Source organism: Oncorhynchus mykiss, chromosome 27 (assembly GCF_057628025.1).
Source record: "Oncorhynchus mykiss isolate SJ-2025 chromosome 27, ASM5762802v1, whole genome shotgun sequence".
NCBI lineage: Eukaryota > Metazoa > Chordata > Actinopteri > Salmoniformes > Salmonidae > Oncorhynchus > Oncorhynchus mykiss.
This window is the reverse complement of record NC_143048.1, coordinates 32,217,975-32,245,194: the sequence shown is the minus strand read 5'-3', so window position 1 is coordinate 32,245,194 and position 27,220 is coordinate 32,217,975. Positions and strand designations below refer to the sequence as shown.

General features: G+C 43.6%; 1 protein-coding gene across 2 annotated transcripts in view; it reads left to right on the top strand.

The window, feature by feature from the left end:
• Positions 1-213: 213 nt before the first annotated feature.
• LOC110507154 (calsyntenin-2) overlaps positions 214-27,220 on the top strand; it is a 445,555-nt gene continuing 418,548 nt past the window's right edge. For both annotated transcript variants that reach the window (XM_036965819.2, XM_036965818.2), the window contains exon 1: positions 214-643. In XM_036965819.2, the coding sequence (XP_036821714.2) occupies positions 562-643 (82 nt within the window). In that variant the 5' untranslated portion in view covers positions 214-561. The remainder of the gene's footprint in view (positions 644-27,220) is intronic.

Below are 27,220 nucleotides of genomic sequence, written 5' to 3'. Positions count from 1 at the left end.
ACATCCTCGGTTGGTCTCGTGACAGTGGTAGCCTAATGAGCTAAATATCAGTATAATATTCACAATGAATTATTCTTGTAAAATTGGCCAGATTAATAATTCCAGACAATGAAGAAGTGTGTGATCGCGGTGCTGTTTAGTGCTGAGTGATAGGAGGGAGCGGTATGACAGAAAAAAATATGAATATGAATCCATATCTCTCCTCCCCGTGACGTAACAGTCTAGTCCCGGGGAGCGTTGGTCTCCGGTCCCGTTTTATCACTAAGCAGTTAGTTGGGCATCCAACAACCATTGAACGAGCTCTGTTAACTATACCGCGCAGCTTCACCGTTTCTTCACGGAAGAAGCCTCCCTCTCTGCCTCGCTGTGTGTATTATTACACTCTTTGCTCGCTATCTTTAGTCGAAGTCGGACATATCATTAGTGAACAGTTTTACGGCTTGAAGGAGAGAAAACGTTGGGACAAGCTGAATAGAAGGAGCAGGCGGAAAGGATCGAGAGAGAGAGAGAGAGAGATAAAGAGGTCACCGTGCCCTGTCTGCATTTCGCTCTCACCACGCCATGAAGATGCAGAGAATATCCGAGGTGGTGCTGCTGATGGCCGGGGTTGCAGTGGGGCTGTGTGCCTGTCACACAGTGAAAGGTAGGTTAAGGGGAACTTGGCGCTCCCTACCCCTTGCGTGGTGCGCTCTCTCTGTCACTTTGCAATTTTCTTATTATTGAAGAAGCGGCAATGGCAGGGAGGAATATAGGGAGAGGAGAGAGCGTCCATATCGGAGTATTTTCACCTCTAATGTGGGCTGATTGCGCTGTGATTCTTTTTTATTTCGAATCTCTGATATCAAATGGTTAAATGGCTGTGATTTGTAAAGCAGTCGGGGCAGAGGGTGAATTATAGGGAGGCTGGCTGATAGGTCTATTTCCGAGTGGAGGTGCCTCTGGGACCTGTCACTTCTTATCAGGAGGAGTGGTGCCGCTGCATTGAGTGTATCAATGTGTCCAAGTTTTCACTGTGACATCTGCCTATGGATATGGTCCCTCACCATGTGATAGGCATGTTATTGCCTGCCTACTCGAACCGACCGAGACAGATCTTGGGTTTTTGAAGAGATATGAGGTGGTAAGAATAGTAGAAAGTAGTCTGATATCTTATTGATGATGAGGACTATTTAGGCATATAATGTCCTGATGCTGATATAAATATGAGTAAGCCCCTACTTATCAGATATTGTTATAATGATGCCGATGCTGGTGATGATGGTGCATATTGGGGCGGCAGGGTAGCCTAGTGGTAAGAGCGTTGGACTAGTAACCGGAAGGTTGTAAGTTCAAACCCCCCATGGTACAAATCTGTCATTCTGCCCCTGAACAGGCAGTTATTAACCCACTGTTCTTAGGCCGTCATTGAAAATAAGGATGTGTTTTTAGTTAAATAAAGGTAAAATATTTTGTTATCAGCCATATAATTATCATCACAGGCTTTTTAGGCTAATGTTTTTTTATTGCAGAATGATGAGCGATTAATTTATATCGTTAATGGATTGCGGACTGCACTCCATCGGTGAGCTAAATATATCTGTGTTATAGCACATATGAGACTAACTGCTCTCGTGCTGCTCACGAGCCACTCCGTTGCCACAGGTAAATTGGTGGATTTGGCACCAGGTACACATGAATAAACTCCCCGTAGACTGTGGCTGCTGTTTGGGGAGCGTAATAACAAATGTTGCACCTGTCACTTTGTCTGGCAGCAGTGGCAGTTGCCGGATGCGTGATAAGGTGTTGCTCCGCGCATTTCCCTGTGCTTCGGAAAGAAAGCAGCCTTTGGGTCTGGCTTCACATGCGCCAAATATACCTATCTGCCTCTATCTGTTGACCCAGTAGTATGGATGCATATGATACAAACTAATGATCTGAGTAGGGAGGCGAAGCTTGTGCTTCATCTGCATTTTCAATTGAATATGATTATAGCCTATAACAGAGCGCGCGCGCGCGTGTGTGTGTGTGTGCGTGAGCGAGAGATAGGGAATGCACTAGCTGTCTATGGTGCTGATTTGCAATAAGAGCCTGAGTGTGTTTTAATGTGTGGTCAGTGGTGCTGAAGTTACCCATATGAGTGGTGTGTCACCAACTCCATCCACAAATGTGTAGACTTTGTTCATCTCGAGATAGCATGATAGTTAGTAGCTCAGGACTGTTGGACTTTTCAAGCCACTGCTCGGCTGCTAAGTGAGAAGTAAACATATTACTGTCGAGTCAATGGGGGTGGAAACGCCGGCACAACACGGTTCTAATTAAGTCCCCAGGGCCGCAACATAGGAGAAAATGAGAGCCCATTGTTTACGATACAATACATGACCAAAAGTATGTGGACTTCTGCTTGTCGAACATCTCATTCCAAAATCATGGGCATTAATATGGAGTTGGTCCCCCCTTTGCTGCTATAACAGCCTCCACTCTTCTGGGAAGGCTTTCCACTAGATGTTGGAAAATTGCTGCAGGGACTTGTTTCCATTCAGCCACAAGAGTATTAGTGAGGTTGGGCACTGATGTTGGGCGATTAGGCCTGGCTCACAGTCTGTGTTCCAATTCATCCCAAAGGTATTCAATCGGGTTGAGGTCAGGGCTCTGTGCAGGCCAGTCAATTTCTTCCACACCAATCTCGACAAACACACCGATTCCCTTCACTGGAACTAAGGAACTAACTAAAACAGCACCATACCATTATTCCTCCTCCACCAAACACAGTTGGCACTATGCATTGGGTCAAGTAGCATTCTCCTGGCATCTGCCAAACCCAGATTCGTCTGTCTGACTGCTAGATGGTGAAGCGTGATTCATCACTCCAGAGAATGCGTTTCCAATCCTCCAGAGTCCAATGGCAGCGAGATTTACACTACTCCAGTCTACACTTGGCTTTGCACATGGTGATCTTAGGATTGTGTGCTGGCTGCAAGGCCAAGGAAACCTATTTCATGAAGCTCCCGAAGAACAGTTATTGTGCTGACTTTGCTTCCAAAGAGAGTTTGGCACTTGGTAGTGAATGTTGCAACTGAGGACAAACGATATTAACGCACTACATGCTTCAGCACTTGGTGGTCCCTTTCTGTGCCACGTTCAAAGTCACTGACCTCTTCAGTATGGACTATTCTCCTGCCAATGTTTGTCTATGGAGACACACCTGTCAGCAACGGGTGTGGCTGAAATAGCCGAATACACTAATTTGAAAGCGTGTCTACATGCATTTCTATATGTAGTCTGTCTGCTGCTATCCTGGCCCACCAGCCGCATTTAAAGATGGCATTTTCAATTGCCGTCTTTAACTCCGTTCTGAACTTGTAACTTAGTAACATTATTTTCTGTCATGATGCAGCTTTTCTTTCAAATGTTCCACGCGACAGTTGAACCGTGCGTCTACTGTATGTCCTTTATGTAACTAGAGAAGACTCAGGAATTGGCTGTTCTACAGGACAACTTTGAGGCGCGGTCTTCCCCTGTCATTTTCTGTGTAGCCACCGTTGTATTTCAAGAACCGTGAACTAACGACACTCCTTTTAATCAAAGAGATCCTCAAGGCATCCGCTCCAAACCTAGAGCTGGTTGTTTATGCCCGTAAGTATGTGTGTTGGTGCATGTTGACAGCAGCCAAGTATGCAAAACTGCGAAGAGGCGGCGAAGCTATTTACAAAGGAATTATTGCATTCACGGTGACTCAAACGATTTCTCCCACAACCCATCATGTCTCACGCTCAGCAGCGTGGTGGGGGGATTTTTTTCGCGGTTGAGTAGAAAGCGGTGCAGAGGTTTTTGCCAGAGCTGCCCGGAGCTGCGCTTTTGTGTAATTCCAAGCAATATGAACTATGAATTTAGATAGCTCATTACCTATAGTATGTGTATTTTCATTTAGCTACCCACAGCGTCTGTTTCCATCGAGGAACCTTTTGCAGCTTTATTATTTTGGGGGGGTAAACACACAACTATTATTTTTCAATCAGAAAGTACACACAAACAGTACTTCAAATGTAATATGACTCAGTCCATGGAGGAAGCAAAGCATTACCCGGTAATACGATTTGGGCAACTGCAGGAGTACTTTGGATGCAGGTTGGTGGACTACTGTATATGTGAAAACGAGGTACAGAATGCATATTTCAATGCACAAGGTTAAAATAAATCAAGATAAAAAGAGTTATGGTTAACAGAAACTTCCACCTTCATTATAAAATAAGGTATTATTTCAATATAGGCCATGCTTCCTCTATAGAAGCAACTGACCTATACCCTGAGTATACCAAACATCAGGAACAGCTTCCTAATATTCAGTTGCACCATTCTGTAGAAACGATGAGAATAGAAAGGTTCAGAACTTTTGTGAAACATCACAGCACAATGGCACATATAAATCAAAACTGGATGGTGTTCAGAGATACAGTGCATTCAGAAAGTATTCAGACCCCTTCACTTTTTCACATTTTGTTGTGTTACAGCCTTATTCTAAAAATGGATAAAATAGTTTTTTACCTCATCAATCTACACACAAAATCCCATTATGATGAAGCAAAAACAGGTTTTTAGAAATGTTTACAAAAGTATTCAGACCCTTTACTTAGTACTTTGTTGAAGCACCTTTGGCAGCGATTACGGCCTCAAGTCTTCTTGGGTATGACACTACAAGCTTGGCACACCTGTATTTGGGGAGTTTCTCCCATTCTTCTCTGCAGATCCTCTCAAGCGCTGTCAGGTTAGATGGGGAGCGTTGCTGCATAGCTATTTTCAGGTCTCTCCAGAGATGTTCGATCGGGTTCAAGTCCAGGCTCTGGCTGGGCCACTCGAGGACATTCCGAGACTTGTCCCCGAAGCCACTCCTGTGTTGTCTTGGCTGTGTGCTTAGGGTCATTGTCCTGTTGGAAGGTGAACCTTCACCCCAGTCTGAGGTCCTGAGCGCTCTGGAGCAGGTTTTCATCAATGATCTCTCTGTACTTTGCTCTGTTCATCTTTCCCTCAATCCTGACTAGTCTCCCAGTCCCTGCCGCTGAAAAACATCCCCACAGTATGATGCTGGCACCACCATGCTTCACCATAGAGATGGTGCCAGGTTTCCTCCAGGTGTGACGTTTGGCATTCAGGCCAAGGAGTTCAATCTTGGTTTCATCAGACCAGAGAATCTTGTTTCTCATGGTCTGAGAGTCCTTTAGGTGCTTTTTGGCAAACTCAAAGCAGGCTGTCATGTGCTTTTTACTGAGGAGTGACTTCCGTCTGGCCACTCTACTATAATGGCCTGATTGGTGGAGTTCTGCAGAGATGGTTGTCCCTCTGGAAGGTTCTCCCATCTCCACAGAGGAACTCTGGAGCTCTGTCAGAGTCACCATCAGGTTCTTGGTCAACTCCCTGACCAAGGCCCTTCTCCCCCGTTTGCTCAGTTTGTCCGGACGGCCAGCTCTAGGAAGAGTCATGGTGGTTCTAAACTTCTTACATTTAAAAATGATGGTGGCCACTGTGTTCTTGGGGACCTTCAATGCTGCAGACATTTTTTTGTACCCTTCCCCAGATCTGTGCCTTGACTCAATCTTGTCTCGGAGCTCTACGGACAATTCCTTCGACCTCATGGCTTTTTTTGCTCTGACATGCACTGTTAACTGTGGGACCTTATATAGACAAGTTTGTGCCTTTCCAAATCATGTACAATCAATTGAATTTACCACATGTGGACTCCAATCAAGTTGTAGTAACATCTCATGGATGATCAATGGAAACAGCATGCAACTGAGCTCAACTTTGAGTCTCATAGTAAAGGGTCTGAATACTTACGTACATTTCAGTTTTTATTTTATTTTAGATTCTTCAAAATAGCCTCAAATTTCACATTTGCCTTGATGACAGCTTTACACACTCTTGGCATTTTCTCAACCAGCTTCATGAGGTAGTCATCTGGAATGCATTTCAATTAACAGGTGTGCCTTGTTAAAAGTACATTTGTGGAATTTCTCTCCTTGATGCGTTTGAGCCAATCAGTTGTGTTGTGACAAGGTAGGATTGGTAGACAGGAGATACAGTGAGGGAAAAAAGTATTTGATCCCCTGCTGATTTTGTACGTTTGCCCACTGACAAATACATTATTAGTCTATAATTTTAATGGTATGTTTATTTGAACAGTGAGAGACAGAATAACAACAAAAAAATCCAGAAAAACGCATGTCAAAAATGTTAGAAATTGATTTGCATTTTAATGAGGGAAATAAGCATTTGACCCTTCTGCAAAACATGACTTAGTACTTGGTGGCAAAACCCTTGTTGGAAATCACAGAGGTCAGACGTTTCTTGTAGTTGGCCACCAGGTTTGCACACATCTCAGCAGGGATTTTGTCCCACTCCTCTTTGCAGATCTTCTCCAAGTCATTAAGGTTTCGAGGCTGACATTTGGCAACTCGAACCTTCAGCTCTATCCACATATTTTCTAGGGAATTAAGGTCTGGAGACTGTTTAGGCCACTTCAGGACCTTAATGTGCTTCTTTTTGAGCCACTCCTTTGTTGCCTTGGCTGTGTGTTTTGGGTCATTGTCATGCTGGAATACCCATCCACGACCAATTTTCAATGCCCTGACTGAGGGAAGGAGGTTCTCACCCAAGATTTGACGGTACATGGCCCTGTCCATCGTCCCTTTGATGCGGTGAAGTTGTCCTGTCCCCTTAGCAGAAAAACACCCCCAAAGCATACTTTTTCCACCTCCATGTTTGACGGTGGGGATGGTGTTCTTGGGGTCATAGGCAGCATTCCTCCTCCTCCAAACACGGCGAGTTGAGTTGATGCCAAAGAGCTCCATTTTGGTCTCACCACAATACTTTCACCCAGTTGTCCTCTGAATCATTCAGATGTTCATTGGCAAACTTCAGACGGGCATGTATATGTGCTTTCTTGAGCAGGGGGACCTTGAGGGCGCTGCAGGATTTCAGTCCTTCACGGCGTAGTGTGTTACCAATTGTTTTCTTGGTGACTATGGTCCCAGCTGCCTTGAGATCATTGACAAGATCCTCCCGTGTAGTTCTGGGCTGATTCCTCACAGTTCTCATGATCATTGCAACTCCACGAGGTGAGATCTTGCATGGAGCCCCGGGCCGAGGGAGATTGACAGTTCTTTTGTGTTTCTTCCATTTGCGAATAATCGCACCAACTGTTGTCACCTTCTCACCAAGCTGCTTGGCGAAGGTCTTGGAGCCCATTCCAGCCTTGTGTAGGTCTACAATCTTGTCCCTGACATCCTTGGAGAGCTCTTTGGTCTTGGCCATGGTGGAGAGTTTGGAATCTGATTGATTGCTTCTGTGGACAGCTGTCTTTTATACAAGTAACAAGCTGATATAAGGAGCACTCCCTTTAAGAGTGTGCTCCTAATCTCAGCTCGTTACTGTATAAAAGACACCTGGGAGCCAGAAATCTTTCTGATTGAGAGGGGGTCAAATACTTATTTCCCTCATTAAAATGCAAATCAATTTATAACATTTTTTACATGTGTTTTTCTGGATTTTTTTGTTGTTATTCTGGCTCTCACTGTTCAAATAAACCTACCATTAAAATTATAGACGGATCATTTCTTTGTCAGTGGGCAAACGTACAAAATCAGCAGGGGATCAAATACTTTTTTCCCCTCACTATTTGGGAAAAGACCAAGTCCATATTACAGCAAGAACAGCCCAAATAAGCAAAGAGAAATGACAGTCCATCATTACTTTAAAACATGGTCAGTCAATTCAGAACATTTCAAAAACTTTGAACGTTTCTTCAAGTGCAGTCGCAAAAACCATCAAGCACTATGATGAAACTGGCTCTCATGAGGACCGCCACAGGAAAGGAAGACTCCGAGTTACCTCTGCTGCAGAGGATAAGTTCATTAGAGTTACCAGCCTCAGAAATTGCAGCCCAAATAAAAGCTTCACAGTATTCAAGTAACAGACACATCTCAACATCAACTGTTCAGAGGAGACTGTGTGAATCAGGCCTTCATGGTCAAATTGCTGCACAGAAACCACTACTAAAAGACACCAATGATAAGATGAGACTTGCTTGGGCGAGGAAACACGAGCAATGGACATCAGACCGGTGGAAATCTATCCTTCGGTCTGATGAGTCCAAATTTGATATTTTTTGTTCCAACTGCCATGTCTTTGTGAGATGCAGAGTAGGTGAACGGATGATATCCGCAGGATCTCCACATGTTCCCACCATGAAGCATGGAGCAGGAGGTGTGATGGTGTGGGGGTGCTTTGCTGTTGACACTGTGAGTGATTTATTTAGAATTCAAGGCACACTTAACCAGCATGGCTACCACAGTATTCTGCAGCGATACGCCATCCCATCTGGTGTGCACTTAGTCCCACTATCATTTGTTTTTCAACATGACAATGACCCAACATACCTCCAGGCTGTGTAACAGCTATTTGACCAAGAAAGAGTGATGAGTGCTGCATCAGATGACCTGGCCTCCACCACCTGACCTCAACCCAATAGAGATGGTTTGGGATGAGTTGGACCTCAGAGTGAAGGAAAAGCAGCCAACAAGTGCTCAGCATATGTGGGAACTCCTTCAAGACGGTTGGAAAAGCATTCCAGGTGAAGCTAGATGAGAGAATACCAAGAGTATGCAAAGCTGTCATAAGGGCAAACTTTGACGATTCTCTAAAATATCAAATATATTTTGATTTGTTTAACACTTTTTTGGTTACTACATGATGTCTTCACTATTATTCTGCAATGTAGAAAATATGAAAAATAAAGAAAAACCCTTGAATCAGTAGGTGTGTCCAAATGTTACTCTGGTACTGTATATATATATGGGAGATTGGAAATTATGCAAACAATTACATTGATGAAAGCTACACTCTATCTGCAATATTAAAGCTGATCTAAAAATAAAAAAACAACATCAATAAGGGATCATAGCTTTCACCTGGATTCACCAGGTCTGTCTTTGACATGGAAAGAGCAGGTGTTATTCATGTTTTGTATAGTCATTGTACATTGTTCATGGTGTGTGTGTGTGTGTGTGTGTGTGTATGTGTGTGTGTGTGTGTGATAGAATAAGCAGAAGAGCGAGAGAAGAGGACCCCATCAGCCAATAAAAAAGTGTTGACAAAAAAAATAGGCAGATTTATGTCCCCCTTTTGAGCGAGGCAGTGCATTATCGGAGCGCTCTATAAATCCCCGGCTGGAGGCAGCACAATTCCTGCCTGCCGTGCTGCGACTAGAAAACCATGGTTCAACATGTAGGAGGACATGTTGTTACCTATTATATGATATGCTATTTAGCCAACACTTTTATCCAAAGCGACTTACAGTCACGCGTGCGTATATTTTTACGTATGGGTGGTCCTGGGAATCAAACCCTCTACCCTGGTGTTAAAAGCACCATGCTCTACCAACAGAGCTACAAAGGACCACCTCTCTGATCTCAGTACAGCCTTGCTTGTCTCTCCTATTTTTAGGTCTGGGTGGGAAAACCAAGGCTCAGGGTGGAAGAGTGCAGTACATCTCTTTCATTAATATCAGGCTCAGCTATTTCACTGATTTCAAATCAGTGCTCTTATCTCAGATTATGGCAAAGTATGGAGGAGTGCTACCTCATTGATCTCAGCCCTGCCTTATCGACCTTACTTCAGATCAGGGTTTTGCTAATAGAGTAGTCTTAATTCACTGGTCTCAAATCAGATTCTTCTTCTTATATAGACTATTGTTTAGTGATCAACTCAGTTGCCTTGTTGTTAGAGTTTCCATCCGGTGATTGGATGGTTGGGAGTTTGATCCCTGGTTGAGCCATACCAAATACTGTAAAAATGGGACCCAATGCCTCTCTACTTGACACTCAGTAGATAGATTGAGGGTAAAGTTGTTTATTTTATTTAACTAGGCAAGTCAGTTAAGATTTTTTATTTATTTACAATAACGACATACACCAGCCAAACCCGGATGACGCTGGGCCAATTGTTCACCGCCCAATGTGATTCCCAATCACAGCCAGTCATGATATAGCCTGGATTTGAACCAGAGTGTCTGTAGTGACACCTCTAGCACTGAGATGCAGTTGCTTAGACTGCTGCGGCACTCAGGAGCTGTATGTTGAAGTAGCGTCCAGTCGGTATACTTGTAGTGCCTCATGCTACAGAAACAGAATTATCTCACAATATATATATCTTAGACTCTGGGTCCTTGTTCCAATATCCACCCAACACTCCACTGATAGTAAAGCAACGTATGCTGGTATGGACATTTGGACATATGTACAATATCTCCCCCATTGAATTCAGAACAATACAAAAGGTTACAGGTGTATGTACTACTGTGAGCTTTTATCCCGTAGCCATAGCACCTCTGACCCACAGAACACCTTGTCTCACCTATTGTATCCTCTCTCCTCCCCTTCCTTTCTTCCCTCCTCTCCCTCCCTCTCTCCCTCTCTCCCCTTCCTCTTTCTCTCTCTCCCTACATCACTCCCTTCCCCTCCCTCCCTCCCTCCCTCCCTCCCTCCCTCCCTCCCTCCCTCCCTCCCTCCCTCCCTCCCTCCCTCCCTCGTTCTTCTACAATCTACATTGACATATTCCAAGATGGCGTAACAGTGCAGACGTAGTTTGTCGTTCTCCAATGTACATTTTGTATTTTTTGTATATATTTCAATTTATTTTCAATCTCTTTTCCATTTTTAAATTAAATATAGCCAGAACCTCCATCAGAAGTTAGCCATCAGAAGCTAACCAGCTAATTAGCTACTAGCTATTTAGTCATTGTCAGCCACTGCTAGCGGCCTTTACCTTCTGCACAAACAGCAGCCGCTTTTAGCCTGGATAATACTTGCCAGCCTGCCAGTATTGGACTGTTTTCTCCACTACAACGCCGGATTCCTGCCGTATACATTCACAAGTGCAATACACCAAATTAAAGATAAACGTCTTGTTAATCTACCCATCATGTCCGATTTCAAAAAGGCTTTAGAGCGAAAGCACACCATATGATTATGTTAGGTCAGAGCCTAGTCACAAAAAAACACAGCCATTTTCCAGCCAAAGAGAGGAGTCACAAAAAGTAGAAATAGAGATAAAAGTTATCACTAACATTTGATGATCTTCTTCAGATGGCACTCATAGGACTTCATGTTACACAATACATGTATGTTTTGTTCGATAAAGTTCATATTTATATCCAAAAATCTCAGTTTACATTGGCGCTTTATGGTCAGTAATGTTGTGCCTCAAACATCCGGCGAATTTTCAGAGAGCCAAATAAATGTACAGAAATACTCATAATAAACTTTGATAAAAGATACAACTATTATGCACAGAATTATAGATATACTTCTCTGCAACCGCTGTGTCAGATTTCAAAAAAGCTTTGCGGAAAAAGCAAACCATGCAATAATCTGAGTACAGCGCTCAGACACAAAACAAGTCATGCAGATACCCGCCATGTTGTGCAGTCAGTAAAAGTCAGAAATAGCGTTATAAATATTCACTTACCTTTGATGATCTTCATCAGAATGCACTCCCAGGAATCTCAGTTCCACAATAAATGTTTGTTTTGTTCGATAAAGTCCATAATTTATGTCCAAATATCTCCTTTTGTTAGCACGTTTGGTAACAAATCCAAACTCACAAGGCACGGGTCCAGGCGAAAGTTCAGACGAAAAGTTCAAAATGTTATATTACAGTTCATAGAAACATGTCAAACGATGTATAGAATCAATCTTTAGGATGTTTTTAACATAAATCTTCAATAATGTTCCAACCGGAGAATTCCTTTGTCTTTAGAATTGCAATTGAACGCAGGTCGCTCTCACGTGTGCGCGTGTGATCAGCTCATGGCACTCTGGCAGAGCTCTGGTTGAATCAGCTCTCATTCGCCCCCACTTCACAGTAGAAGCATCAAACAACGTTCTAAAGACTGTTGACATCTAGTGGAAGCCTTAGGAAGTGCAATATGACCCCATAGACACTGTATATTTGATAGGAAATGAGTTGAAAAACTACAAACCTCAGATTTCCCACTTCCTGGTTGGATTTTTCTCAGGTTTTTGCCTACCATGCAGGTTCTGTTGTACTCACAGACATCATTCAAACAGTTTTAGAAACTTCAGAGTGTTTTCTATCCAATACTACTAATAATATACATATATTAGCTTCTGGGCCTGAGTAGCATGAAGTTTACTATGGGCACGCTTTTCATCCGAACGTGAAAATGCTGCCCCCTATCCCAAACAGGTTATTAACACCCCGGCAGTCCTACAATCTAAGCTAGATGCCCTCAATCTCACACAAATTATCAACGAACCCACCAGGTACAATCCTAAATCGGTAAACATGGGCAGCCTCATAGATATTATCCTGACAAACTTGCCCTCCAATTACACCTCTGCTCTTTTCAATCAGGATCTCAGCGATCACTGCCTCATTCCCTGCATCCACCATGGGTCCGCGGTGAAACGACTACCCTTCATCATTGTCAAACGCTCCCTAAAACACTTCTGCGAGCAAGCCTTTCTAATCAACCTGGCCCGGGTATCCTGGAAGGACATTGACCTCATCCCGTCTGTCGAGGATGCCTGGATATTCTTTAAAAGTGCTTTCCTCACCATCTTAAATAAGCATGCCCCTTTCAAAAAATATAGAACTAAGAACAGATATAGCCCTTGGTTCACTCCAGACCTGACTGCCCACAACCAGCACAAAAACATCCTGTGGCAGACTGCACTAGCATCGAATAGTCCTAACGATATGCAACTTTTCAGGGAACCAATACACACAGTCAGTCACGAAAGTAAAGGCTAGCTTTTTCAAACAGTAATTTGCATCCTGTAGCTCTAACTCCAAAAAGTTTTGGGACACTGTATATACATGGAGAATAAGAGCACCTCCTCCTAGCTGCCCACTGCACTGAGGCTAGGTAACACTGTCACCACAGATAAATCCACGATAATAGAGAATTTAAATAAGTATTTATCTTCTTCAATAAGCATTTCTCCATGCTTTCCTCCTGGCTAGCCCAACCCCGGCCAACAGCTCTGCACCCCACGCAGCTACTTGCCCAAGCCTCCCCACTTTTCCTTCACCCAAATCCAGATAACAGATGTTCTAAAAGAGCTGCAAAACCTGGACCCGAACAAATCAGCTATGCTAGACCTCCTGGACCCTCTCTTTCTAAAATTATCCGCCAACATTGTTGCAACCCCTATTACCAGTCTGTTCAAGCTCTCTTTCGTATCGTCCGAGATCCCTAAAGATTGGAAAGCTGCCGTGGTCCTCCTCTCTTCAAAGGGAGTGGCACTCTAGACCCAAACTGTTATAGACCTATATCTATCCTGCCCTGCCTTTCTAAAATATTCGAAAGCCAAGTTAATTAACAGATCACTGACCATTTCGAATCCCACCATACCTTCTCCATTGTGCAATCTAATTTCCGAGCTGGTCACGGGTGCACCTCAGCTACGCTCAAGGTACTAAACGATATCATAACCGCCATCGATAAAAGACAGTACTGTGCAGCCGTCTTCATCGACCTGGCCAAGGCTTTCGACTCTGTCATTCACCGTATTCTTATTGCCAGACTCAACAGCCTTGGTTTCTCAAATGACTGCCTCGCCTGGTTCACCAACTACTTCTCAGACAGAGTTCAGTGTGTTAAATCGGAGGGCCTATTGTCCGGACCTCTGGCAAACCTCCAAACGAGCTTCAATGCCATACAACACTCCTTCCATGGCCTCCAACTGCTCTTAAACGCTAGTAACACTAAATGCATTCTGTTCAACTGCTCGCTGCCCGCACCCACATGCCCGACTAGCATAACTACTCTGGACAGTTCTGACCTAGAATAGGTGGACAACCTCAAATACCTAGGTGTCTGGCTAGACTGTAAACTCTCCTTCCAGACTCATATTAAACATTTCCAATCGAAAATAAAATCTAGCCCATCTGTAAATAGCCCATCCAAATAGCTGTACATAGCCCACCTGTAAATATCCCATCCAATCTACCTACCTCATCCCCATATTGTTTTTTCATCATCTGCACATCTATCACTCCAGTGTTAATTTGTAAATTGTAATTACTTTGCTACTATGGCCTATTTATTGCCTTACCTCCTCACGCCATTTGCACACACTGTATATAGACTCTCTTTTTTTCTATTGTGTTATTGACTGTACGCTTGTTTATTCCTTGTGCAACTCTGTGTTGTTGTTTGTGTCGCACTGCTTTGCTTTATCTTGGCCAGATTGCAGTTGTAAATGAGAACTTGTTCTCAACTAGCCTACCTGGTTAAATTAAATAAAGGTGAAATAAATAATGTAAAAATTGCTTGGGGTTGGGGTTATTTCTTCATGGTCTCTTATCTCTTGCACTCCTGTCTAGTTTTTCAGGAGGTGAACAATGTGTGTGTGTGTACATGTGTATGTGTGTGTGTGTGTAGCTGTGTTATAGTTGGAGGTAAGCCTCTACTAATCACAGTGGGCAGGTGAGCTCTCTTGCTCCCCTGCTCTCCCTCTGGGGCTATTGCTGACCATACTTAGCACTAGACAGGCCCATTGATTTACTCTCTGAGGTGTGAAGAAGGGAGAGAGAGGAAGAAAAGAGAAAGTGAGAGAGAGAGAGAGAGAGAGAGAGAGGAGTGAGTGGAGAAAACACCAGACGCTTTTATAGAATTAAGAAGGAACGTCCCTTGTCTTTGAGAGTGCTCCCTGAGGAGAAGGGCGGAGAGGAGAGGAGAGGAGAGGAAGGAGGGATTGCTTAGCGAGGGAAAGGAATAATAGAAGCAATTAGAGATAGATGGAGAAAAGTATTCACCCTTCCTCACCCCAGTGTTCACCCCACCTTTTAAGAACAGCAGCAGCAAGAGACAAGGAACACACCTCACAAACCCATTAGTTCCCAGAGTCTCCAGCATTACTGTGTTTTTTTTATTTTTTTATTTCACCTTTATTTAACCAGGTAGGCCAGTTGAGAACAAGTTCTCATTTACAACTGCGACCTGGCCAAGATAGAGCAAAGCAGTGCGAAACAAACAACACAGAGTTACACATGGGATAAACAAAACGTACAGTCAATAACACAATAGAAAAGTCTATATACAGTGTGTGAAAACGTAGTAAGATTAGGGAGGTAGGCAATAAATAGTTCATAGTGGCAAAATAATTACAATTTAGCAATTAAACACTGGAGTGATAGATGTGCAGAAAATGAATGTGCAAGTAGAGATACTGGGCTGCAAAGGAGCAAAAAAATAAATAACAGTATGGGGATGAGGTAGTTGGGTGGGATATTTACAGATGGGCTATGTGAAGGTGCAATGGTCGGTAAGCTGCTCTGATAGCTGATGCTTAAAGTTAGTGAGGGAGATATATGTCTTCAGCTTCAGTGATCTTTGCAGTTCGTTCCAGTCATTGGCAGTAGAGAACTGGAAGGAAAGGTGACCAAAGTAGGAGTTGGCTTTGGGGGTGACCAGTGAAATATACAGTGCCTTGCGAAAGTATTCGGCCCCCTTGAACTTTGCAGAACTTTTGCCACATTTCAGGCTTCAAACATAAAGATATAAAACTGTATTTTTTTGTGAAGAATCAACAACAAGTGGGACACAATCATGAAGTGGAACGACATTTATTGGATATTTCAAACTTTTTTAACAAATCAAAAACTGAAAAATTGGGCGTGCAAAATTATTCAGCCCCTTTACTTTCAGTGCAGCAAACTCTCTCCAGAAGTTCAGTGAGGATCTCTGAATGATCCAATGTTGACCTAAATGACTAATGATGATAAATACAATCCACCTGTGTGTAATCAAGTCTCCGTATAAATGCACCTGCACTGTGATAGTCTCAGAGGTCCGTTAAAAGCGCAGAGAGCATCATGAAGAACAAGGAACACACCAGGCAGGTCCGAGATACTGTTGTGAAGAAGTTTAAAGCCGGATTTGGATACAAAAAGATTTCCCAAGCTTTAAACATCCCAAGGAGCACTGTGCAAGCGATAATATTGAAGTGGAAGGAGTATCAGACCACTGCAAATCTACCAAGACCTGGCCGTCCCTCTAAACTTTCAGCTCATACAAGGAGAAGACTGATCAGAGATGCAGCCAAGAGGCCCATGATCACTCTGGATGAACTGCAGAGATCTACAGCTGAGGTGGGAGACTCTGTCCATAGGACAACAATCAGTCGTATATTGCACAAATCTGGCCTTTATGGAAGAGTGGCAAGAAGAAAGTCATTTCTTAAAGATATCCATAAAAAGTGTCGTTTAAAGTTTGCCACAAGCCACCTGGGAGACACACCAATGTGGAAGAAGGTGCTCTGGTCAGATGAAACCAAAATTGAACTTTTTGGCAACAATGCAAAACGTTATGTTTGGCGTAAAAGCAACACAGCTCATCACCCTGAAGACACCATCCCCACTGTCAAACATGGTGGTGGCAGCATCATGGTTTGGGCCTGCTTTTCTTCAGCAGGGACAGGGAAGATGGTTAAAATTGATGGGAAGATGGATGGAGCCAAATACAGGACCATTCTGGAAGAAAACCTGATGGAGTCTGCAAAAGACCTGAGACTGGGACGGAGATTTGTCTTCCAACAAGACAATGATCCAAAACATAAAGCAAAATCTACAATGGAATGGTTCAAAAATAAACATATCCAGGTGTTAGAATGGCCAAGTCAAAGTCCAGACCTGAATTCAATCGAGAATCTGTGGAAAGAACTGAAAACTGCTGTTCACAAATGCTCTCCATCCAACCTCACTGAGCTCGAGCTGTTTTGCAAGGAGGAATGGGAAAACATTTCAGTCTCTCGATGTGCAAAACTGATAGAGACATACTCCAAGCGACTTACAGCTGTAATCGCAGCAAAAGGTGGCGCTACAAAGTATTAACTTAAGGGGGTTGAATAATTTTGCACGCTCAATTTTTCAGTTTTTGATTTGTTAAAAAAGTTTGAAATATCCAATAAATGCCGTTCCACTTCATGATTGTGTCCCACTTGTTGTTGATTCTTCACAAAAAAATACAGTTTTATATCTTTATGTTTGAAGCCTGAAATGTGGCAAAAGGTCGCAAAGTTCAAGGGGGCCGAATACTTTCGCAAGGCACTGTACCTGCTGGAGCGTGTGTTACGAGTGGGTGCTGCTATGGTGGCCAGTGAGCTGAGATAAGGCGGGGCTTTACCTAGCAAAGGCTTATAGATGACCTGGAGCCAGTGAGTTTGGAGCGAGGGCCAGCCAACGAGAGCGTACAGGTCGCAGTGGTGGGTAGTATATGGGGCTTTGGTGACAAAACGGATTGCACTGTGATAGACTACATCCAATTTGCTGAGTAGAGTTTTGGAGGCTATTTTGTAAATGACATCGCCAAAGTCAAGGATCGGTAGGATAGTCATTTTTACGAGGGTATGTTTGGCAGCGTGAGTGAAGGATGCTTTGTTGCGAAATAGGAAGCCAATTCTAGATTTTATTTTGGATTGGAGATGATTAATGTGAGTCTGAAAGGAGAGTTTACAGTCCAATCAGACACCTAGGTATTTATAGTTGTCCACATATTCTAAGTCAGAACCGTCCAGAGTAGTGATGCTAGACGGGTGGGTGTGTGCGGGCAGCGATCGGTTGAAGAGCATGCATTTGGTCTTGCTTGCATTTAAGAGCAGTTGGAGGCTACGGAAGAAGTGTTGTATAGTATTGAAGCTCGTCCTGAGGTTTGTTAACACAGTGTCCAAAGAAGGGCCAGAAGTATACAGAATCATGTCGTCTTTGTAGAGGTGGATCAGAGAATCACCAGCAGCAAGAGCGACATCGTTGATGTATACAGAGAAAAGTCGGCCCGAGAATTGAACCCTGTGGCACCCCCATAGAGACTGCCGGAGGTCCGGACAACAGGCCCTCCGAATTGACACACTGAACTCTATCTGAGAAGTAGTTGGTGAACCAGGCGAGGCAGTCATTTGAGAGACCAAGGCTGTTGAGTCTGCCGATAAGAATGAGGCGAAAGCAGACTGTGTGACTGTACGTGTTTAACTATACTTGTGGGGACCAGAAGTTGCCACAAGAATAGTAAACAAACAAGGTCAAATGCTATTTGTAAGGGATGTAGGGTTAAGGCTACAATTAGTGTCTGGGTTAGAATTAGGGTTAGGGTTAGGAGCTAGGGTTAGGTTTAGCATTAGGGTTAGGGTTAGGAGCTAGGGTTAGGGTTAGAATTAGGGTTAGGGTTAGGAGCTAGGGTTAGGTTTAGCATTAGGGTTAGGGTTAGGAGCTAGGGTTAGGGTTAGAATTAGGGTTAGGGTTAGGAGCTATGGTTAGGGTTAGCATTAGGGTTAGGAGCTAGGGTTAGGTTTAGCATTAGGGTAGAGGTAAGGTTTTGGGTTCAAGTTTAGGGTTAGCATTAAGGTTAGGGTAAGTGTTAAAGTTAGGTTTAGGGATAGGTTTTTACAGAAAATTTGATTTTGAATGGGACTGAATTGTGTGTCCCCTCTAGTTTAGTTATACAAGACTGTGTGTGTATGTGTGTGTGAGATAGAGAGAGCGATTAAGAGTGTTTGTGTTTTCTTTGTTTTCACGCAACACTAAAACAGAATAGAAACTTTTCGATAGAGGCTGTTGGCTAGGCTCTTTCCCTGACGCTTCAGCCAACTGCCTGGACACTCCCTGTCCAGAGTGCTAACCAGCATCTCCCACTTCTGCCTTGTTCTCTTCCTCAGTCTCCTTTTCTCCAATCAATCGCTTCCGCACCAATCTCACCAGCTCCCCCTCTCCATTTGTCAAAGCTGACAAGCTCAGATATCTCGCTAGCGCGCACACTTTCTCTTTCTCTCTCTCTCTCTCTCTCTCTTGGTCTCGCTCTCTCTCACTCACTGATTAATCTCCATCTTATATGAGGAACAAGCCAAAACAACAGCAAGAAGAGAGTTTGTGGAGCTCAACAGACAAGCCTGGAGGAGCTGTGTTGATAGTGTGACCTGTTCCGCTCCACCACCAGAGTCTAGCTGATCTCAGAGGAAATGAACAGAGGGAGACATGGAGAGAATGCCGTCTCCCAGTGACACATATCAATTCCATGTGTAGTTGAAATATGACTCATGAGTCACACACACACATGCACACATGCACACTCAAACACTGATCGATCAAGCTCCTCAGGTGACAAAATACACACTACCACCCTCACATATGGTATGTCTCAGTCATTTATAGAATAAGAAACAGATGAAGTACTCATTAGGGGTGCAACCCCCCTCCCCTCTCCTCAGTAGGGTTGTGTGTCAGAGAAACCTCCATCCAGGACCCCTGACAGTCATCTACAAGGGGTCTTCCATCTGCACACACATCAGTCCCATGTCCCATGAGCTGTTTGACACGTTTAGAACACGCTTAGTGCATTAGGACTCTCTTACGCACTAAACACACTTCGCGTGTGACGGTCATCCATCACTGTCTACTCTAACCTGTGATGGCTGTGATGTGCTGTTGGTCCCCTGATGCACTCCTGAATTTCAACCCTATCTGTATGTCAGACCCTTCCCTGACACCATGTCCTATAGAAACACCACATGTTCCTACTATACACTAGAGGAGACACAAAGGCCCCAATACAACATGCATGAATACATACAGTATAACAAAATGGGATATCAAAGTATATTAATATTAACAGTACTGCCTTTCACTCCTCCTACATGCTCATTAACACCTCATAATAATGATTATTATGCTCATTATTATGACCAGAAATGGTCTTTGTGAAAACTGGCTGTTCACCAGGGCAGCGACACCAGCGAGGAGATATGAGAAAAATTTATTAAAAAAAGACTCTGTGCTGACATTTTTCCCACTACTCCAACGATGTCACAGTGTGTGTGTGTGTACGTGTGTGTGTGAGAGTAGCATGTCTGCCAACTTCCCCTCAATCTGTAAATGAATAGCATATGGGATGACAACTGTTTCCTTCATGGGGAAATAGACAGATTAATTCAAATGAAACTTAGATAGGAGAACAGACATGCTAGTGATGAGAGCTTAACACCATCATCAAAGTACCAGAGCACAGGTAGAGTGTGTGTGTGTGTGTGTGTGTGTGTGTGTGTGTGTGTGTGTGTGTGTGTGTGTGTGTGTGTGTGTGTGTTGGCATGGATGGGGGATTTGGGAAATATAATGCTAAAATAACAATTATTACTAAACCAATGTGTATTCCCTTGCTAACAATGAACATAATAGAATCCTATCCAATTCACAAATTAATTTGATATTGAAAGAAAGTAACTGTACAGTATAAGTTGTGTTTCAAACTCTTGTCTTGATGTATTTATTATATGTGTGTGTGAGTGTCAATACGGTGTGTCTGCATGGGTGCACGTGCATGCACATTTCCGTGTGTGTGTGTGTTCTTTATGGCAGTTCGGTGGAGAGTCCAGGGTCATACATCTTGTCCTGCAGTCTGGAATGTATTGAGTTGTGGTACATGTTGTCCTGCAGTCTGGAATGTATTGAGTTGTGGTACATGTTGTGCTGTTGTCCTGTAGTCTGGACTGTACTGAGTTGTGGTACATGTTGTCCTGCAGTCTGGAATGTATTGAGTTGTGGTACATGTTGTCCTGTTGTCCTGCAGTCTGGAATGTATTGAGTTGTGGTACATGTTGTCCTGCAGTCTGGAATGTATTGAGTTGTGGTACATGTTGTCCTGTTGTCCTGCAGTCTGGAATGTATTGAGTTGTGGTACATGTTGTCCTGTTGTCCTGCAGTCTGGAATGTATTGAGTTGTGGTACACATTGTCCTGTTGTCCTGCAGTCTGGAATGTATTGAGTTGTGGTACATGTTGTCCTGCAGTCTGGAATGTATTGAGTAGTGGTACATGTTGTCCTGTTGTCCTGCAGTCTGGACTGTATTGAGTTGTGGTACATGTTGTCCTGCAGTCTGGAATGTATTGTTGTGGTACATGTTGTCCTGCAGTCTAGAATGTATTAAATTATGGTACATGTTGTCCTGCAGTCTGGAATGTATTGAGTTGTGGTACATGTTGTCATGCAGTCTGGAATGTATTGAGTTGTGGTACATGTTGTGCTGTTGTCCTGCAGTCTGGAATGTATTGAGTTGTGGTACATGTTGTCCTGTTGTCCTGTAGTCTGGTCTGTACTGAGTTTTGGTACATGTTGTCCTGTTGTCTGGACTGTATTGAGTTGTGGTACATGTTGTCCTGCAGTCTAGACTGTATTAAATTATGGTACATGTTGTCCTGTTGTCCTGCAGTCTGGACTGAATTGAGTTGTGGTACATGTTGTCCTGTAGTCTGGACTGTACTGAGTTTTGGTACATGTTGTCCTGTTGTCTGGACTGCATTGAGTTGTGGTACATGTTGTCCTGCAGTCTAGACTGTATTACATTATGGTACATGTTGTCCTGTTGTCCTGCAGTCTGGACTGAATTGAGTTGTGGTACATGTTGTCCTGCTGTCCTGCAGTCTAGACTGTATTAAATTATGGTACAAGTTGTCCTGCTGTCCTGCAGTCTGGACAGTATTACATTATGGTACATGTTGTCCTGCAGTCTGGACTGTACTGAGTTGTGGTACATGTTGTCCTGCAGTCTGGAATGTATTGAGTTGTGGTACATGTTGTCCTGTTGTCCTGCAGTCTGGAATGTATTGAGTTGTGCTACATGTTGTCCTGCAGTCTGGAATGTATTGAGTTGTGGTACATGTTGTCCTGCAGTCTAGAATGTATTAAATTATGGTACATGTTGTCCTGCAGTCTGGAATGTATTGCGTTGTGGTACATGTTGTGCTGTTGTCCTGCAGTCTGGAATGTATTGAGTTGTGGTACATGTTGTCCTGTTGTCCTGTAGTCTGGACTGTACTGAGTTGTTGTACATGTTGTCCTGTTGTCCTGTAGTCTGGACTGTACTGAGTTTTGGTACATGTTGTCCTGTTGTCTGGACTGTATTGAATTGTGGTACATGTTGTCCTGCAGTCTAGACTGTATTAAATTATGGTACATGTTGTCCTGTTGTCCTGCAGTCTGGACTGAATTGAGTTGTGGTACATGTTGTCCTGCTGTCCTGCAGTCTAGACTGTATTAAATTATGGTACATGTTGTCCTGCGGTCTGGACAGTATTACATTATGGTACATGTTGTCCTGCAGTCTGGACTGTACTGAGTTGTGGTACATGTTGTCCTGCAATCTAGACTGTATTGAGTTGTGGTACATGTTGTCCTGCAGTCTAGACTGTATTGAGTTGTGGTACATGTTGTCCTGCAGTCTAGACTGTATTAAATTATGGTACATGTTGTCCTGTTGTCCTGCAGTCTGGACTGAATTGAGTTGTGGTACATGTTGTCCTGCTGTCCTGCAGTCTAGACTGTATTAAATTATGGTACATGTTGTCCTGCTGTCCTGCAGTCTAGACTGTATTAAATTATGGTACATGTTGTCCTGCTGTCCTGCGGTCTGGACAGTATTACATTATGGTACATGTTGTCCTGCAGTCTGGACTGTACTGAGTTGTGGTACATGTTGTCCTGCAATCTAGACTGTATTGAGTTGTAGTACATGTTGTCCTGCAGTCTAGACTGTATTAAATGATGGTACATGTTGTCCTGTTGTCCTGCAGTCTGGACTGAATTGAGTTGTGGTACATGTTGTCCTGCAGTCTAGACTGTATTAAATTATGGTACATGTTGTCCTGCAGTCTGGACTGTATTGAGTTGTGGTACATGTTGTCCTGCAGTCTGGACTGTATTGAGTTGTGGTACATGTTGTCCTGCAGTCTAGACTGTATTGAGTTGTGGTACATGTTGTCCTGTTGTCCTGCAGTCTAGACTGTATTGAGTTGTGGTACATGTTGTCCTGTTGTCCTGCAGTCTAGAACTGTGTGTGTGTGTGATTGTGATTTAGTGTGAGTGTGTGTGTCTATGAGTGAGGTATTATATGGCACTGCCCCTCACTTTAAATCTCTTTGTGATATATACTTCTTCATTAGGAGACATCTGTCTCACAACACACACACACACACACACACACACACACACACACACACACACACACACACACACACACACACACACACACACACACACACACACACACACTGCTCTATACAGGGTGTTTATGGTGGCATCAGTTAGGAGAGCATGAGGGAAACAGGTGGGGCCGGTCTTTGTAGAAGGCCTGTCGCGGATGCTGCCAGTTTCATCTCTCCTCCTCTGAAGTGGGTCAGTGACACACACAGGCTGCTCCTATCCTCCTGGTCAATGTGTACCTTATTTCCCTGTGGTCGTAACGTTTCTTTCTTTTTGTTCCTGAGAAAAAAAGTATTGTTTGCACTGTTCAACCAATCCAGGACATGTGGAGGAGTTAAGATGGAGCGTGGTTTTGTTAACATCTTAAAATGGAAGTTGTGTCACAGGCTCTCGTACCATTTCCTCTAGCCAGCTAACAGCTGAGAGCAGACAGAAAAGGCTCATGTCTACAGAACTCTTCTCTGTATGGACTGGTGAGAAGCTAGTTGTTTTAAATGTAGTCTTACGTTCCAGGAGTCTATTATGCAGAGGAAATAGGATTATTCACAGGTTCATTTGTGACTGAACTACTGTTGTATCCAGTGTATGCTGCTGAGGGGAGAACGGCTCATAATAATGCAGCAAATGGAATGGCATCAAACACCTGAAAACCTTGTTTGATATATTTGATACCATTCCACTGATTCCACTCCAGTCATTACCACGAGCCCAAATAAGGTGCCACCAACCTCCTGTGGTTGTATCGCAATGTAGGTAACCTGGTCATGTCTTCCTGTTTTATGTAGTGTTTGTTACGCACGCCTCTATGAAGAGGGAACGCAACACCCTGCTACAACTAAACTCTCCGTGAAGCGAAAAAGGTATGGACTGTAGGTGTGAGTAAGGATGACAACAGACAGAATGTGGTACCGTTTACAAGGACTCTATTCCTTTACACGGTAATATGGGGGAAAAGGGGCTGGACCGGACCAAAGCAAAGTAAGTAAATCTCAAAGCCCCCCCCCCTCTCCTATCTAACCTGCCTAACCACTTTGACCTAATTTAGCTCCACCTGGTGCCCTAACCAAAATACAGTGGGTGGTCCGCCCAGGTCTTACCTAGTGTGCCTAGACAGTGAATATACTACGGGTATATGTATGCCCGCGGGCCTCTTGCCTAAGCACTCCCAAGGTGCCTTCCCCTTCCCCCCCTGGGAACAAATGAAACAGAATATTAAACAATTTCACAAACTAAGAACAAAGGACATCAACTAAGCTCTACCTGAGCAACACTTCCCAGCAATGAACTCCCAGCAAATCAACCTCCAGCAAAAATCTCTCTATCACAATCAATCGCTCTGCAATGACCTCCCAGCAAATCTCTCTCACAAACAATCGCTCTGTAATGACCTCAGCAAAATCTCTCTCTCCTGAACAGAACACTGGCTTTTATATAGCTTCAGATTGAATGGGTAATTGGAGACAGCTGCGTCTTGACGAGGGGGCGGGGAGTCGACCAATCAGCTGCTTGAGGGATTTCAGGAAGCCATTTCCTGAAATAAACACATGCAAATACACAAACTACAACACATAAACTGGGGAAGGTAACAGTGTTTTCTAAACCTATAATGTTGTCATCGTCACCTTCATCCTGTCCCATGAGCTGCTGATAAGATCTGGGTTACTGTGTACTGTAGCTCCTCCCACCAGCATCCTCTGTTGTGTATCTGCCGCTTGCTCTGGTGGATTATCCTCACAATCTCTCTCTCTCTCTTCCTCGTCTCTCTCTTCCTCATCTCTCTCTCCTTCCTCTCTCTCTCTCTCTCTCTCTCTATCTCTCTCTCTCTCATTCTCTCTCTCTCTCTCTCTCTCTCTCTCTCTTCCTCATCTCTCTCTCCTTCCTCTCTCTCTCTCTCTCTCTCTCTCTCTCTCTCTCTCTCATTCTCTCTCTCTCTCTCTTTCTCTCTCTCTCTCTCTCTCTCTCTCTTCCTCATCTCTCTCTCCTTCCTCTCTATCTCTCTTCCTCAACTATTTCTACTTCCTCTCTCTCTCTCTCCTTCCTCTCTCTTCCTCATCTCTCTATCTCTCCTACTCTCTCTCTCTCTCGCTCTCCTCTCTCTCCTTCCTCTCTCTCCTTCCTCTCTCTTCCTCATCTCTCTCTCTCTCTCCTACTCTCTCTCTCTCTCTCTCCTCTCTCTCCTCTCTCTCCTCTCTCTCCTTCCTCTCTCTCTCCTCTCTCTCTCTCTCCCTCTCTTCTTCCTCTCTCTCTTCTTCCTCTCCCCATCTCTAATTACTAGAGCAAAGGCTTTGCCTGGTCTTATTACAGACTATTCTGTATTCTCTCATCCCCTCAGGATATACAGTGCCTTGCGAAAGTATTCGGCCCCCTTGAACTTTGCGACCTTTTGCCACATTTCAGGCTTCAAACATAAAGATATAAAACTGTATTTTTTTGTGAAGAATCAACAACAAGTGGGACACAATCATGAAGTGGAATGACATTTATTGGATATTTCAAACTTTTTTAACAAATCAAAAACTGAAAAATTGGGCGTGCAAAATTATTCAGCCCCCTTAAGTTAATACTTTGTAGCGCCACCTTTTGCTGCGATTACAGCTGTAAGTCGCTTGGGGTATGTCTCTATCAGTTTTGCACATCGAGAGACAGAACATTTTTCCCATTCCTCCTTGCAAAACAGCTCGAGCTCAGTGAGGTTGGATGGAGAGCATTTGTGAACAGCAGTTTTCAGTTCTTTCCACAGATTCTCGATTGGATTCAGGTCTGGACTTTGACTTGGCCATTCTAACACCTGGATATGTTTATTTTTTAACCATTCCATTGTAGATTTTGCTTTATGTTTTGGATCATTGTCTTGTTGAAAGACAAATCTCCGTCCCAGTCTCAGGTCTTTTGCAGACTCCATCAGGTTTTCTTCCAGAATGGTCCTGTATTTGGCTCCATCCATCTTCCCATCAATTTTAACCATCTTCCCTGTCCCTGCTGAAGAAAAGCAGGCCCAAACCATGATGCTGCCACCACCATTTTTGACAGTGGGCATGGTGTGTTCAGGGTGATGAGCTGTGTTGCTTTTACGCCAAACATAACGTTTTGCATTGTTGCCAAAAAGTTCAATTTTGGTTTCATCTGACCAGAGCACCTTCTTCCACATGTTTGGTGTGTCTCCCAGGTGGCTTGTGGCAAACTTTAAATGACACTTTTTATGGATATCTTTAAGAAATGGCTTTCTTCTTGCCACTCTTCCATAAAGGCCAGATTTGTGCAATATACGACTGATTGTTGTCCTATGGACAGAGTCTCCCACCTCAGCTGTAGATCTCTGCAGTTCATCCAGAGTGATCATGGGCCTCTTGGCTGCATCTCTGATCAGTCTTCTCCTTGTATGAGCTGAAAGTTTAGAGGGACGGCCAGGTCTTGGTAGATTTGCAGTGGTCTGATACTCCTTCCATTTCAATATTATCGCTTGCACAGTGCTCTTTGGGATGTTTAAAGCTTGGGAAATCTTTTTGTATCCAAATCCGGCTTTAAACTTCTTCACAACAGTATCTCGGACCTGCCTGGTGTGTTCCTTGTTCTTCATGATGCTCTCTGCGCTTTTAACGGACCTCTGAGACTATCACAGTGCAGGTGCATTTATACGGAGACTTGATTACACACAGGTGGATTGTATTTATCATCATTAGTCATTTAGGTCAACATTGGATCATTCAGAGATCCTCACTGAACTTCTGGAGAGAGTTTGCTGCACTGAAAGTAAAGGGGCTGAATAATTTTGCACGCCCAATTTTTCAGTTTTTGATTTGTTAAAAAAGTTTGAAATATCCAATAAATGTCGTTCCACTTCATGATTGTGTCCCACTTGTTGTTGATTCTTCACAAAAAAATACAGTTTTATATCTTTATGTTTGAAGCCTGAAATGTGGCAAAAGGTCGCAAAGTTCAAGGGGGCCGAATACTTTCGCAAGGCACTGTATATCTAGTCTCTTTTTAACTAGGTATACTATCACTCAACTCCCCTTCACTCAACTTCCCCTCACTCAACTTCCCCTCACTCAACTCCCCCTCACTCAACTCCCCCTCACTCAACTCCCCTCCACTCAACTCCCCTCCACTCAAGTCCCCTTCACTCAACTCCCCCTCTTTCAACTTCCCCACACTCAACTCCCCCTCAGTCCGTAAAGACACAGGTACTGTAAGGATTGGA